This window comes from Apium graveolens, chromosome 7, assembly GCF_009905375.1.
Source record: "Apium graveolens cultivar Ventura chromosome 7, ASM990537v1, whole genome shotgun sequence".
In the NCBI taxonomy this organism is placed as follows: Eukaryota; Viridiplantae; Streptophyta; class Magnoliopsida; order Apiales; family Apiaceae; genus Apium; species Apium graveolens.
In genome coordinates this window covers 147,505,226-147,518,025 of record NC_133653.1, presented here as the reverse complement: position 1 = coordinate 147,518,025, position 12,800 = coordinate 147,505,226, and the positions used below count along the sequence as shown (strand labels likewise).

At 41.9% G+C, this 12,800-nt stretch overlaps 1 protein-coding gene across 1 annotated transcript; it reads left to right on the top strand.

Annotated features, from left to right (window-relative positions):
- Positions 1 to 392: 392 nt before the first annotated feature.
- Positions 393 to 1,303, top strand: LOC141674098 (uncharacterized). Its single transcript, XM_074480823.1, has 2 exons — positions 393 to 641; positions 723 to 1,303. Exons 1-2 carry the CDS (start codon positions 393 to 395, stop codon positions 1,269 to 1,271), a joined length of 798 nt encoding a protein of 265 aa, XP_074336924.1. The 3' UTR covers positions 1,272 to 1,303.
- Positions 1,304 to 12,800: the final 11,497 nt, after the last annotated feature.

The window sequence follows — 12,800 nt, the reverse complement described above, 5'->3', positions numbered from 1 at the left end:
GCTCTTTCGATCTTCCTTCGGGAAGGTCAGTGATGGTAGCCTCAAATCCATTCACTTAACTCCTGAAGAAACTATCATTTATAATGGGCTCACTCAGGATGATGGCACCACCACCAGCTGGACTCTTTTAGAAGAGTTTTCCCTGATTCATGTGGGACTATCCTCTGTTTCTCAACAGGGTATTTCTCTTCCCTTCTCAATTTTTCTTTATTTCACGCATTATTAACATCACTTATTTTGTCTTTTGCTTTGTTTCAGCTGCTAAGGAGATTAACGAGGACAATGTCCCCTTGGTCGAGGAAACAGCTAGGATGAAGAAAGCCCGGTTAGCAGGCCTAGACACCAGAGGAAAGGCGACAGAGCCTATCTTCTTGAGAAAGCACAAGGAGCCTATGGGGGAGGCTTCAACTGAAGGAGCTGAGGGCCATAATGCTCCTATCACTGCTGCTGCCCCTGCTGCTGCTGCTACAGGCGCCTTTCAGCCTCTCTGGGGATTCCGCCGAGGGGATACCGTGGTTGGTTCCACGAAGCATGCTTGGGATTGGTCCTACCATAGCGTGACCCCAAAGGACTTTACTGATGTGGTGGCCACCCCTGACCTTGAGAGGATTAAGCTCATGGGAGCCCAGTCTCTGGCTTCGGTATGCCTTCTCTTTTTTAAACTTATTTCTCGTTCTTGTAGCACTTTCTTGCCTTATACTTTGTTAATTGTTTTGTTTCAGTCTAACGCCTACTTTCAAGGCGCTGTGAGGCAAGCCGAATCATGGAAGCGGGCTTCTGATAAGGCCGATAATGCCCTCAGGAGGCAGCAGAAGAAGTATGCTACCCTGGAGAAGAAGCTCAAGCGCAAGGAGGAAGAACTCGGAGAGTCTAACGCCGAGCTGGTGGTACTTCGGGCGGAGAAGGATAAAGCTATAGACAATTATCTGGACTCGGAGGAGTTTGCCCAATCCATGAGGATTAGGGATGATTCAGTCTTTCCCGAGTTTTTTAGGACTGGCTGGGACACGGCCCTTGGGACCGTGAACGAGGCTTGTCCTGATATTAACCCGGCGGACTACATCTGCCCTGACGATGAGGCTTTGCTACAGAGGTTTCGTACCCGAGTAGTTGTCTCGGATCATGTTCCTCAGGATCCACTTCTTCCTCCTCCCGAGTCTTTTTCCAGACCTGCTGAGGATGACAGCTCTTCCTCCTCCGAGACGACGGAGACATCTAGCGAGAGCGGAGAAGACGATGATATGGACGCCGAGGGCACCTCAGCTCCTTAGAGCTTTTTCAGCCCTGCGTGGCTTTTTTTATTTTCGAGACTTTATTTATCAAACTTTTTGTAACATCTATCAGATCTATCTCATTAATCACCTTTTATGCTTTGCATCCATGCATTTGATTTTTATTTGTTAGGCCACAATCATACTTTGAAGAACTTATGAATTTCATAAAATTGTCTGGGATTCGTCCCTTACACAAGTCTTAATAAATTTCGTAATAAAACTAAAACATATAAATCCTAAGCAAGCAAAGCTTCAAGGTGCTTTTCAACCTACTCGCCATCCTGACGAGTGAGAATCGTACTTCGACCATCTTACACGTAGTAAACCTTCAGGTTTTGTGCGTGCCAGGTTCTCGGGACTTCAAAACCATCCATAGTCTCCAGCTTGTAGGTTCCTCTACCCTGAACGCTCTTGACTCTATACGGCCCTTCCCAATTTGGGGCAAGCTTTCCTTTCTGTCCGACACCAGAAGCCTCTATTTTTCTCAAGACTAGGTCACCTTGTTTGAAAAACCTCTCTTTAACCCTTAGGTTGTAGTAGAATGAAGCCTTTTTCTGATATTCTACTATCTTTGCGTGTGCTTTATCTCGTACTTCATCGATTAAATCCAGGGCTAACTTCTGCCCTTCCTCATTTTCTTTTTCATCAAAAGCCTGAATCCTTGGAGAAGAATGTGATATCTCCACGGGAACTACTGCTTCCGCCCCATATGCCAACATGAAAGGAGTTGCATCTGTCGTGACTCTACAGGTAGTCCTATAAGCCCATAATATGGGAAGTATCTCATCTACCCAATTATTTCTCGACTTTTCGATCCTCTTCTTTAGTCCATCCAGGATTATCCGATTTGCTACTTCCGCTTGCCCATTGGCTTGCGGGTGAGCCACAGAGGTGAATCGTAACTCAATTTCATTTTCTTCACAATACTTCTTGAATTCCTCATTGTTGAATTGCGTTCCATTGTCAGTGACGAGGATACGGGGAATTCCATATCGGCACATAATATTTTCCCACAGGAATTGTGCAACTTGCTTAGTTGTGATTTTGGCCAAAGGTTTGGCTTCGATCCACTTGGTGAAATAATCAATGGCTACAATCAGAAACTTCCTTTGTGCTGTGGCCATAGGAAAAGGCCCTAGAATATCCATCCCCCACATAGCAAAGGGAATAGGTGAGTTGATAGAGGTCAGCATCTCGGGGGGTTGTCTGGCGACTGGTGCATGCTTCTGACAACGATCACACTTCTTTACATATTCTTTGGCATCAGCCATCATTTCTGGCCAATAGAAGCCTAAACGAGTTATCTTATGAGCCAAGGCCCTGCCCCCCAAGTGTTGCCCACAAATGCCTTCATGCACTTCCTCAAGAGCCAAGCGTGCCTCATCCGGCCTGAGACACCTCAAGTAAGGAACCACGAAAGATCTCTTATACAGAATCCCATCTATCAAGGAGTACCTTAGTGCTCGAACAGTTAACTTTCGTGCTTCAGTTGCATCGCTTGGCAACCATCCGGTTTGAATGTGAGCCTTAATGGGATCGATCCATGACGTCCCCAGGCCTATGGGAGCCACAAGCTTAACATCTATGCTTCGCGTCTTTAAAACACGAAAGTATACACTCCCTGAACTTTCTTCTATCTCAGATGAAGCAAACTTTGATAGCGCATCTGCCTTAACATTTTCTTCCCTTGGAATGTGCTCAACATGACATTCATTAAATTGGGTCATCACAGCCCTTACTAGGCGGACATATTTAGCCATTGTATCATCCCTTGCCTCAAATTCTCCCTTTACTTGGGATATGATCAGCTTTGAGTCTCCACGGACCTTTAAGTTTTTGACTCTAAGTGTCCCAGCTAGACCAAGGCCTGCTATCAGGGCTTCATACTCTGCCTCATTGTTTGTGGTTGGGAAGTCTAGCTTCATGGCATACTCAATTAAGAATCCATCAGGGCTTTGCAAAACCAACCCTGCTCCACTGGAATTTGTTTTTGATGCTCCATCAAAATAGAGAACCCAATATTCTTTCTCCTTGTCCCCATTGTCGACTCCCTTGTCTTGAGGTGTGGTATCTTCCTGCCCCCCGACTTCTTGGTTGGGTATGGTACATTCCACCACGAAGTCAGCTAGTGCCTGGGCTTTTATGGCTATACGTGGTTTATACTTGAGATCGAACTCTCCCAACTCTATTGCCCACTTAATTAGTCTCCCACTTGCCTTGGGACTGTGAATGATATTTCTCAGTGGCTGATTTGTTAGCACCTCAATCTGGTGAGCCTGAAAATAAGGACGCAGCTTTCTCGAAGCCATTACCAAGGCTAGAGCGAATTTCTCAATAGTTGAATAATTCAACTCAGCACCATGCAAGATTTTGCTGACATAGTATACGGGTTTCTGGACTTTCAGTTCCTCCTTAACCAACACCGCGCTCAAGGCGCTTTCTGAAACAGCCAAGTACAAGAATAAAACTTCACTCAGAACTGGCTTGGCCAATAACGGGGCCTGGCCCATATACTTCTTTAACTCTTCAAATGCCTTCTGATTTTCCTCACTCCATACAAAGTCTTTAATGTTCTTTAATGACTTGAAGAATGACAAGCACTTGTCTCCTGACTTGGAGATGAATCGTCCTAGCGCAGCAACCCTTCCTGTGAGTTTCTGAACATCCTTGACAGTTTTTGGGGGTTCCATGTCCAGGATTGCCTTTATTTTATCGGGGTTAGCCTCAATTCCCCTCTTTGAGACCATCAATCCCAAGAATTTTCCAGATCCTACTCCGAAAGCACACTTCGTGGGATTCAACATCATCTTGTGGTACCTCAGGACCTCAAAAGCTTCCCTCAAATGGGTTATATGATCAGTCTTTACTAGACTCTTGACTAGCATGTCATCAACATAGACTTCCATAGTCTTCCCAATAAGATCTTTAAAAATTTTATTCACCAACCTTTGATAGGTGGCTCCTGCATTCTTGAGACCAAACGCCATAACAAGATAACAATAAACACCAAAGTCAGTGATAAATGATACCTTTGGAATGTCATCCTTATGCATTTTGATCTGGTTGTATCCGCTAAATCCATCCATGAAACTCAGCATCTCATGTCCAGCGGTGGCATCAATCAAAGTATCAATTCTAGGCAGCGGAAAACAGTCTTTGGGACATGCATCATTCAGATCGGTGAAGTCTATACACATCCTCCACTTTCCATTAGCCTTCTTCACCATTACAGGGTTTGCTAACCACTCCGGAAATTGAATCTCCTCAATGAAACCAGCCTCTAAGAGCTTTTCCACTTCCTGCTTTATAGCCTCTTGTCTTTCCGGGGCAAAATTTCTTTTCTTTTGTTTTACTGTCTTCCGGCTTGGATCCACGTTTAACTTGTGGGTAATTAACCCCGGGTCTATGCCTGGCATATCAGCTGCTGACCATGCAAACACATCACTATTTTCTTGCAAAAATTTCACTAACTTCCCTCTAAGGGGCTCCTCTAATGTAGCTCCAATAAAAGTCATCCTCTCAGGATTCTTGGGATCTAAAGGAACCGAATCCAATTCTTCTGCTGGCCTTCCTCTATTCTCATCATTTTCTCGAACATCCATATCTTCAATAGGAAGAACCTGCCCCCCGACTCCATCTGCCCTCAAAGAGGCCACATAACAGCTTCTAGCCATTTTTTGATCTCCCCTCTCTTCTCCAATCCCGTTTCGGGTGGGAAACTTCATGACTGAATGGTAGGAAGAGGGGACTGCCTTGAAGGCATGTATCCCTGTTCTCCCCATGATAGCATTATAAGTTGAACTAGCCTTTACCACCACAAAATCCAGCATCTGCGTTGCTTGCCTTGGCTCCGTACCTATGGTGGTTGGTAATTTAATTATCCCTTCCACAGGACATTCTACTCCAGCAAATCCATATATCGGCATGTCGGTTGGTGTCAACTGGGAGTCGTTATACCCCATCCTTAGAAAGGTGTCGTGGAGCAAGATATCCACAGAAGCACCATTATCCACAAGGACCCTCTTAACCGGGCTATTTCCTATTATCGGCGTTATGACCAGCGGGTCGTCATGGGGAAACTTCACACCCTCTAGGTCGGAATCATCAAAAGCCAATGTTACTTCTGTCCTGGCCCTCTTCGGGGCTTCTCCAACAATATGCATAACCTCTCTAGTATATGCCTTTCTGGAATTTTTGGACAATCCAGCAGCAGTTGGACCTCCAAAGATCGTGTTTATCACAGGCCCTCGAGGTCTCGGCCCTCCATAAATGGTGTTTATAACTGGTCCTCTAGGTTGGGGATTCCGCCCCTGATCATCTTGGTCCCTCCTACGATCTTCAAAGTTCTTCCTTCCATTATTGTTTCTGTCTCCTCCATCTCCAGTATACTTGTTCAGCCTTCCTTTTCGAATCAAAAACTCAATTTCATCTTTCAACTGCCTACACTCATCGGTGTCATGACCAACATCTTTGTGAAACCTGCAATACTTGCCCTTATCTAGCTTGGCGGGATCAGCCTTCAAGGGCTTAGGCCAGCGAATATCTCTGTCTTTCTCAATCTCCATCAAAATCTGACTTCTGGGGGCATTCAGCTTAGCGTATTCAGTGAACTTTTGCCCAGGTCCTCCCTTCTTGGGGGTTGAATCAGGGTTTTGTTCAGTTCTAGGATACTTATCCTTAGCGATGTACTCCAAATCAGTTTTTCGTTTCTTGCCTCCAGTGGGCTCATTACTTACTACGGTCTTCCTCATACTCTCTTCAACCTTGATATACTTCCCTGCCCTCTCTTGGAGCTGCAACATGCTCTCAGGGGGTCGTTTGGCCAAAGACATCTTGAAAAACTCATCCCTAGTTCCTTGTTGCAGCGCTATCATGGCTACCTTATCATCAAGGTCTGGGACTTTTAAAGCCTCCTTTGTAAAACGATTTAGGTAATCTCTTAAGGATTCTTTAGCTCCCTGCACAAGACTCATAAGAGATGCTGAACTTTTCTCATGGACTCTTCCACTGATGAATTGCTTAATAAAAGCCTGACTTAATTCTCTGAACGATCCAATAGAGTTTGGGGGCAGGCGACTGTACCATCTTTGAGCCATACCCGACAGGGTTTGAGGGAAGGCCCGACACTTTATAGCATCATTCACGGGTTGCAGCAGCAGTGCATTAGAGAATGTCCTAACATGATTAGCGGGGTCTCCCGTGCCATCATAGGCTTTGATAGTGGGCATCTTAAATTTTCTTGAGATATGGGCATTCATTATCTCTTCTGTGAAGGGTGGAGTTGGATCATCAGGATCCCCAAGGGGAAGGAGATTGCTTGGATCAGTTCTTGGGACAGCAGCCCTTCTTCTTACCGGACCATCCAGGTCTATGATAGGAGGAGGATTTCTCCCCCTAGGAGGTATGTGGGGTCTGGTGGCTTGGTAAGCCTCCAAATCACGCCTCAGCCTTTGGATTTCAGCCTCATGAGCCCTGATCTTTTCCTGCACTTCTTGGGGATTCGCCCCTGGGGTGCTTTGGGGGCGTTGCCTTCCATCGGCCATTGGCTCTTTTCCAGGACGCCTCCTTCTCGGGGCCACTTCATCATCCGAAGATTCGGAGTCTCTCTCAGTGTATGGACCAGAAAATTCCCGATCCTCAGGGATAGGATCCAAACCTCGTATATAGGGGGGCGACCGCCCTCGTGCTTCGCTTCGCCCAGCATATCCACTTCCTCCAACCTCAGGGTGAAGGGGCATCCCATAAGGGGGGTTAGTAGTAACAATAGTTGAGTATTCATACCCGACGGGTCGAGAATTCACAGGTATATGTATTTGTTGAACTTGAGGATTCGTACCTTGAGCAGTCGGGGGAGTTGTCCCTTGTGGCTGAGGATGAGTTGCCCCTGTCTGGGCTTCCCCCTGAGTAGATGCATAAGTTGAATGGGGAGGAACCTCCACGGTTGATGAAATCACCTGGGTTGTCCCTGATGGTGTTCCCTCATCCAGAGTGCTGGTTGTTCTCCGTGTTCTCGCCATGGTTGTTGTTGCGTATTGTCCCACAGACGGCGCCAAATGTTATGGATTAAAACTACTATATATTATTGCTGTATTTAATACTAAGGAACGTGAGCTCCAAGGCTCGATTTGACTGCTCTTGTGTTTCGTGACTCAATCTGCCTTAACAAGATGCCTACGTACCTTGCTGATTGCCAAGGATCAAGTCAAAAAACGTAGTTCTTGGTTTGTGGGGTGAGGCCCCTTATATAGATGCGGGAGTCCTTGAATTGGACTTGGTATAGGAGGCTTGGTGGATAAGCCTCTGAATTAGGATAGACTTAGGAGTCCTAGGAAGTAGGAAGTTGATTCCTTATCCTTTCAGGTCCCCTTGAGGCTAATCTCTAAGGATTTATATCCTCATCGGGACTCTTTTCAACATCTGATTTCTCCCTTATTAATTAATTACGAAATTAATTAATAATCAGGGCTTTTTGGGCCTCTTTTATTCCACCAGGCCTAATCTGGTCCGTCAGACTTAACCTTTCTGGTCTGAATATTATACATCTTATTATTATTGGGCCTAGCAGCCCATTAATTATAAAATCAGGACTTATTTATCCCTATCACACTAGAAGGCAAAGAAATGTGTGAGGTTGGAAGAGTAGAGATATTAGAATTTATCTGACTTACCTGAGGTCCCTCCATTACTGGAAAGTAGTACAAGGGCACCTCCTTGTGATGATTTGCTCTATTTAAATATGCAATAATCCTTCTTTCTTGAACCCAACAATTCAGCTTGTTGGTTGGGTTCTCAATCACAATATTCTCAGTTATCCGTTGAGTTATAAATATTTCAGAAAAATAATTGATTTTATTGACAAATTGTATTCCGACGGATGATCAAACTCGATGGATAATTATCATCCGTCGGGATGTAAATTTTGACTTAGTCAAAATTTCATCCAAAACAGAAAAATCAATTAAATTTCTGGCTGCATTTTAACTTGCAAAATATCTGAAATGATTCAGGAATAATTAAGCATACCTAACTCACTTACCAACCTTGAGAAGATGGATTCATCAAGTGGCTTGGTAAATATATCTGCAAGCTATTTTTCACTTGGAACAAAATGTAGTTCTACAGTACCATTCACCACATGTTCCCTTATGAAGTGGTACTTGATGTCTATGTGCTTTGTTCTTGAATGCTGTACTGGATTTTCAGTAATTGAAATTGCACTTGTGTTATCACAGAAAATAGGAATCCTATCTACTTGTAGACCATAGTCCAACAATTGGTTTTTCATCCACAAAATATGTGCACAGCAACTACTAGCAGCAATGTATTCAGCTTCAGCTGTAGAAGTAGAAACTGAATTTTGCTTTTTACTGAACCAGGACACAAGCTTGTTTCCTAGAAATTTACAGGTTCCTGTTGTACTTTTTCTGTCTATTTTACAACCTGCATAATCTGCATCTGAATAACCAGTTAGATCAAAACCAGAATCTCTAGGGTACCAAATGCCAAGTTTTGGGGTTCCCTTGAGATATTTGAAAATTATCTTAATAGCTACTAAATGAAATTCTCTAGGATCAGCCTAAAATCTAGCACAAAGACAAGTAGCAAACATTATATCTGGCCTACTAGCTGTTAAGTACAGAAGTTAACCAACCATGCCCCTATAACTTGAAATATCCACAGACTTTTCAGTAGTGTTTAATTCAAGCTTAGTTGCAGTGGCCATGGGAGTTCTTGCAGATGTGCAATCCATTAGATCAAACTTCTTTAAAATAACTTGAATGTATTTAGTTTGACTAATGAATATTCCATCACTAACTTGCTTAACTTGCAAACCAAGAAAGTAAGTTAGTTCTCCCATCATGCTCATTTCATACTTACTTTGCATCAATTTGGCAAACTTTTTGCAAAGTTTTTCATCTGTAGAGCCAAATATAATATCATCTACATAAATTTGAACAAGTATACTAGAGCCATTAACATTTCTAAATAATAAATTTTTATCAACAGTACCTCTTATGAAGTGATGGTCCAAAAGAAACTTTGATAAAGTGTCATACCATGCTCTAGGTGCTTGCTTCAGTCCATAAAGTGCTTTCAAAAGATAGTAGACATGATTTGGGAAATTTGGATCTTCAAAACCAGGAGGCTGACTAACATAGACTTCCTCCTCCAAATCTCCATTCAGAAATGCACTTTTGACATCCATTTGATAGACCTTGAAATTGGCATGAGCTGCATAGGCTAAGAAAATTCTGATGTCTTCAAGTCATGCAACAGAAGCAAAAGTTTCATCAAAATCTATTCCTTCTTGTTGACAATATCCCTTAGCAACCAATCTAGCTTTGTTTCTGACCACTATGCCATTTTTATCCATCTTGTTTCTGAATACCCATTTGATGTCAATTGGATTCTTTCATTTAGGCTTGGATACCAGCTTCCATACCTTATTCCTTTCAAATTGATTTAGCTCCTCCTACATAGCTAAAATCCAATCAGGATCCAACAAGGCTTCTTCTACCTTCTTTGGTTCTTCCTTAGATAGGAAGCTGCTATATAGACATTCTTCTTGAATTGTTTCCCTTGTTTGAACTCTAGAAGACACATTACCAATGATGAGCTCAAAGGGATGATCTTTTGTCCATTTCCTTTGTTGAGGTAGATTAGCTCTAGATGAAGAGGCCTCATTGTTGTCTTGATGTATGATTGAGTTTTGATTATTAGAAACTCCCCCTGAGTTTGTGAATCTTTAATTTGACAAAGGAGAATTTTCTGTAAGTGATCTATTCTGACTTTCAGCTTCTTTTGAAGACCCGACGGATGGTGCACTTTGTGTTCCGACGGATGAAGATGCTCGTCTCCCGACGGATAAAGTAGATTGTCTCCCGACGGATGAAGCATTTTGCAACTCGACAGATGTTGAATTTTGTGTTTCATTAGTAGTAGATTTTTCTGCATTATCCTTTGCCATTGTTTCTTGATCACTTTCATCATCACTATCATCACTAACCATCTCCACATTATCAAATTTGAGACTCTCATGAGAATCTTCATCTTGCAGTCCTTCAATCTTTTTATCATTAAACACAACATGTATTGATTTCATAACAATGTTGGTTCTTAGATTGTAGACTCTATATGCTTTTCCCACAACATATCCAACAAAAATTCCTTCATCTGCTTTAGCATCAAACTTCCATGTTGATCAGTCTGATTTCTCAAGATATAACATTTACAGCCAAAGACATGAAGAAAATTTAGAGTTGGTTTCTTGTTCTTAAACAATTGATATGGTGTCATGCACTTTGCTTGATTAAGCAAAGAAATATTCTGAGTGTAGCAGGAAGTATTCACAGCTTCAGCCCAGAAATATGTTGGTAACTTTGATTCTTCAAGCATTGTCCTTGCAGCTTCAATAAGAGATCTGTTTTTCCTTTCTACCACTCTATTTTGTTGTGGAATTCTTGTTGCAGAGAACTCATGCATTATTCCATTTTCTTCACAAAATGATCTTATCACAGAATTCTTGAACTCGGTTCCATTGTCACTCCTGATTCTTCTTACTTTGAAATCAGGATGATTGTTGACTTGCCTTATGTGATTGATGATGATTTCACTAGCCTCATCTTTAGGCTTTAGGAAATATGTCCAAGAGAACTTTGATAAATCATCTACAATTACTAGGCAAAATCTTTTCCTAGAGATGGACAACACATTGACTGGTCCAAACAAATCCTTGTGTAGCAATTGCAAAGGTTCTTCAATTGTTGAATCAAGCTTCTTTCTGAATGATGCTTTAATCTGATTTCCCTTTTGGAAGGCATCACACAGTCCATCCTTGGTAAACTCTACTCGAGGAATTCCTCTAACCAGTTCTTTCTTGACAAGCTCATTCATGGTCTTGAAGTTTAGATGGGATAGCTTCTTGTGCCACAACCAACTTTCATCTTGACTTGCTTTACTGAGAAGACAAGTAACAGATTCTGCATTTGATGAGTTGAAATCAGCTAGATACATATTTCCTCTTCTCACACCAGTGAGAACCACTTTGTTGCTTCTTTTGTTAGTCACAACACATGCTTCTATAATGAAAGTTACTAAATTGCCCTTATCACAAAGCTGGCTGATACTCAGCAAATTATGCTTGAGACCATCCACTAGGGCAATCTCCTCAATGATGACATTGTCTTTAAAAATCAAGCCATATCCCACAGTATAACCTTGTTGTCATCTCCAAAAGTAATACTTGGGCTAGCTCTCTCCTTGAACTCTGTGAGCAGGGTAGAATCTCCAGTCATGCCTTGAACAACCACTATCCAGGTACCAAAGATTCTTTCTGTTTTCCTGCACACACAAAACCAAATCAAGTTGATTTTGGTACCCAAGTTTCCTTGGGTCCTGCCTTGTTAGCTTTCTTCTTTTGTTTCTTAGGTTTGATCTCATTTGACTCGGGGATATCTAATTCATCCTTAGTCATCTGAGTTGGACCTTTGAAACTAGTCATTAAAACAGAATTATCATGCACATTTTGATTAACAGGAAAAGGCATGCTATTTGCAAACATGTTATTCCAGTAAAGCATGCTAAATGGCATCTGAGGCATACTAAATGCAGCATAATAAGGATTAGGTGCAAATGGCATATTAGCAAATTGTGCATTCATATTCTGAGTAGACATAGCATTCATAGGCATAGAAGGCATGGCATTTATGTTGGGAAAAGAAGATGGTACAGATATAGGAGTAGGCATGGCAAGTTTGCAATTAACATATAAATGATTAATACTACCACACTTAACACAGATTTTTCTGGGAGCATACTTATCAGGTGTGTAGTTATGTTTGTTAATCCCTACTTTCCCATTTCTATTATTTTTCTTTTTAGTTTCTGTTTTAACCTCAATCTTTTCTAATCTGTCATTCAATTGCTTGATGGACATATGACCAACATTCACTTTCTTCTCCTTCTTCACTTGAATTGATTCTCCTGGAACAAAGTTTTTGGAAACTGATCCATATTTTTCATTTAACTTAGCAAGTTTGGCTTTGCTCACAGGTTTGCTCACAACCGACGAATGAGGATTTATGTCACTCGATGGATAATCCTTTTGATTATCCGATGGATGAATCTCATCATCCGTCGAGTCTACATCTGTTAGCAATCCTTCAACCAAATTGGATTCCAACTTCTCCTTGATCTTTTTCCAGGCTGCATCACAAAAGGAATCAATACCTTGAACTTTAGTGATTTGAGCATGAACATCTCTGGATGATTTCCATGCCTTAGTCACCTCTTGTTCTCGTTCAAGTTGCTTCTTCAAAATCTCTTCTTTCTTCAAGGACTCGGTTAATTTATCCTTAGCAATCTTACATTTTATTCTCAATTTCTTAAATTCAATAAACTGAGACTCTAGCACATTATTCCTCTCACTTAAAAATAGATTATTTTCTTTGATTTTAGCATTTTCCTTAGTGAGGGATTTAAGTGTAACACGCAAATGATATAATTTTGCAGACATGTCATTAATTG

Excerpts from the sequence above, each read along its gene's own strand:
- LOC141674098 (XM_074480823.1), top strand. The coding sequence starts at position 393 with ATGGGGGAGGCTTCAACTGAAGGAGCTGAGGGCCATAATGCTCCTATC. Across the intron at positions 642-722 it reads GAGCCCAGTCTCTGGCTTCG|TCTAACGCCTACTTTCAAGG; the intron begins GTATGCCTTCTC and ends GTTTTGTTTCAG.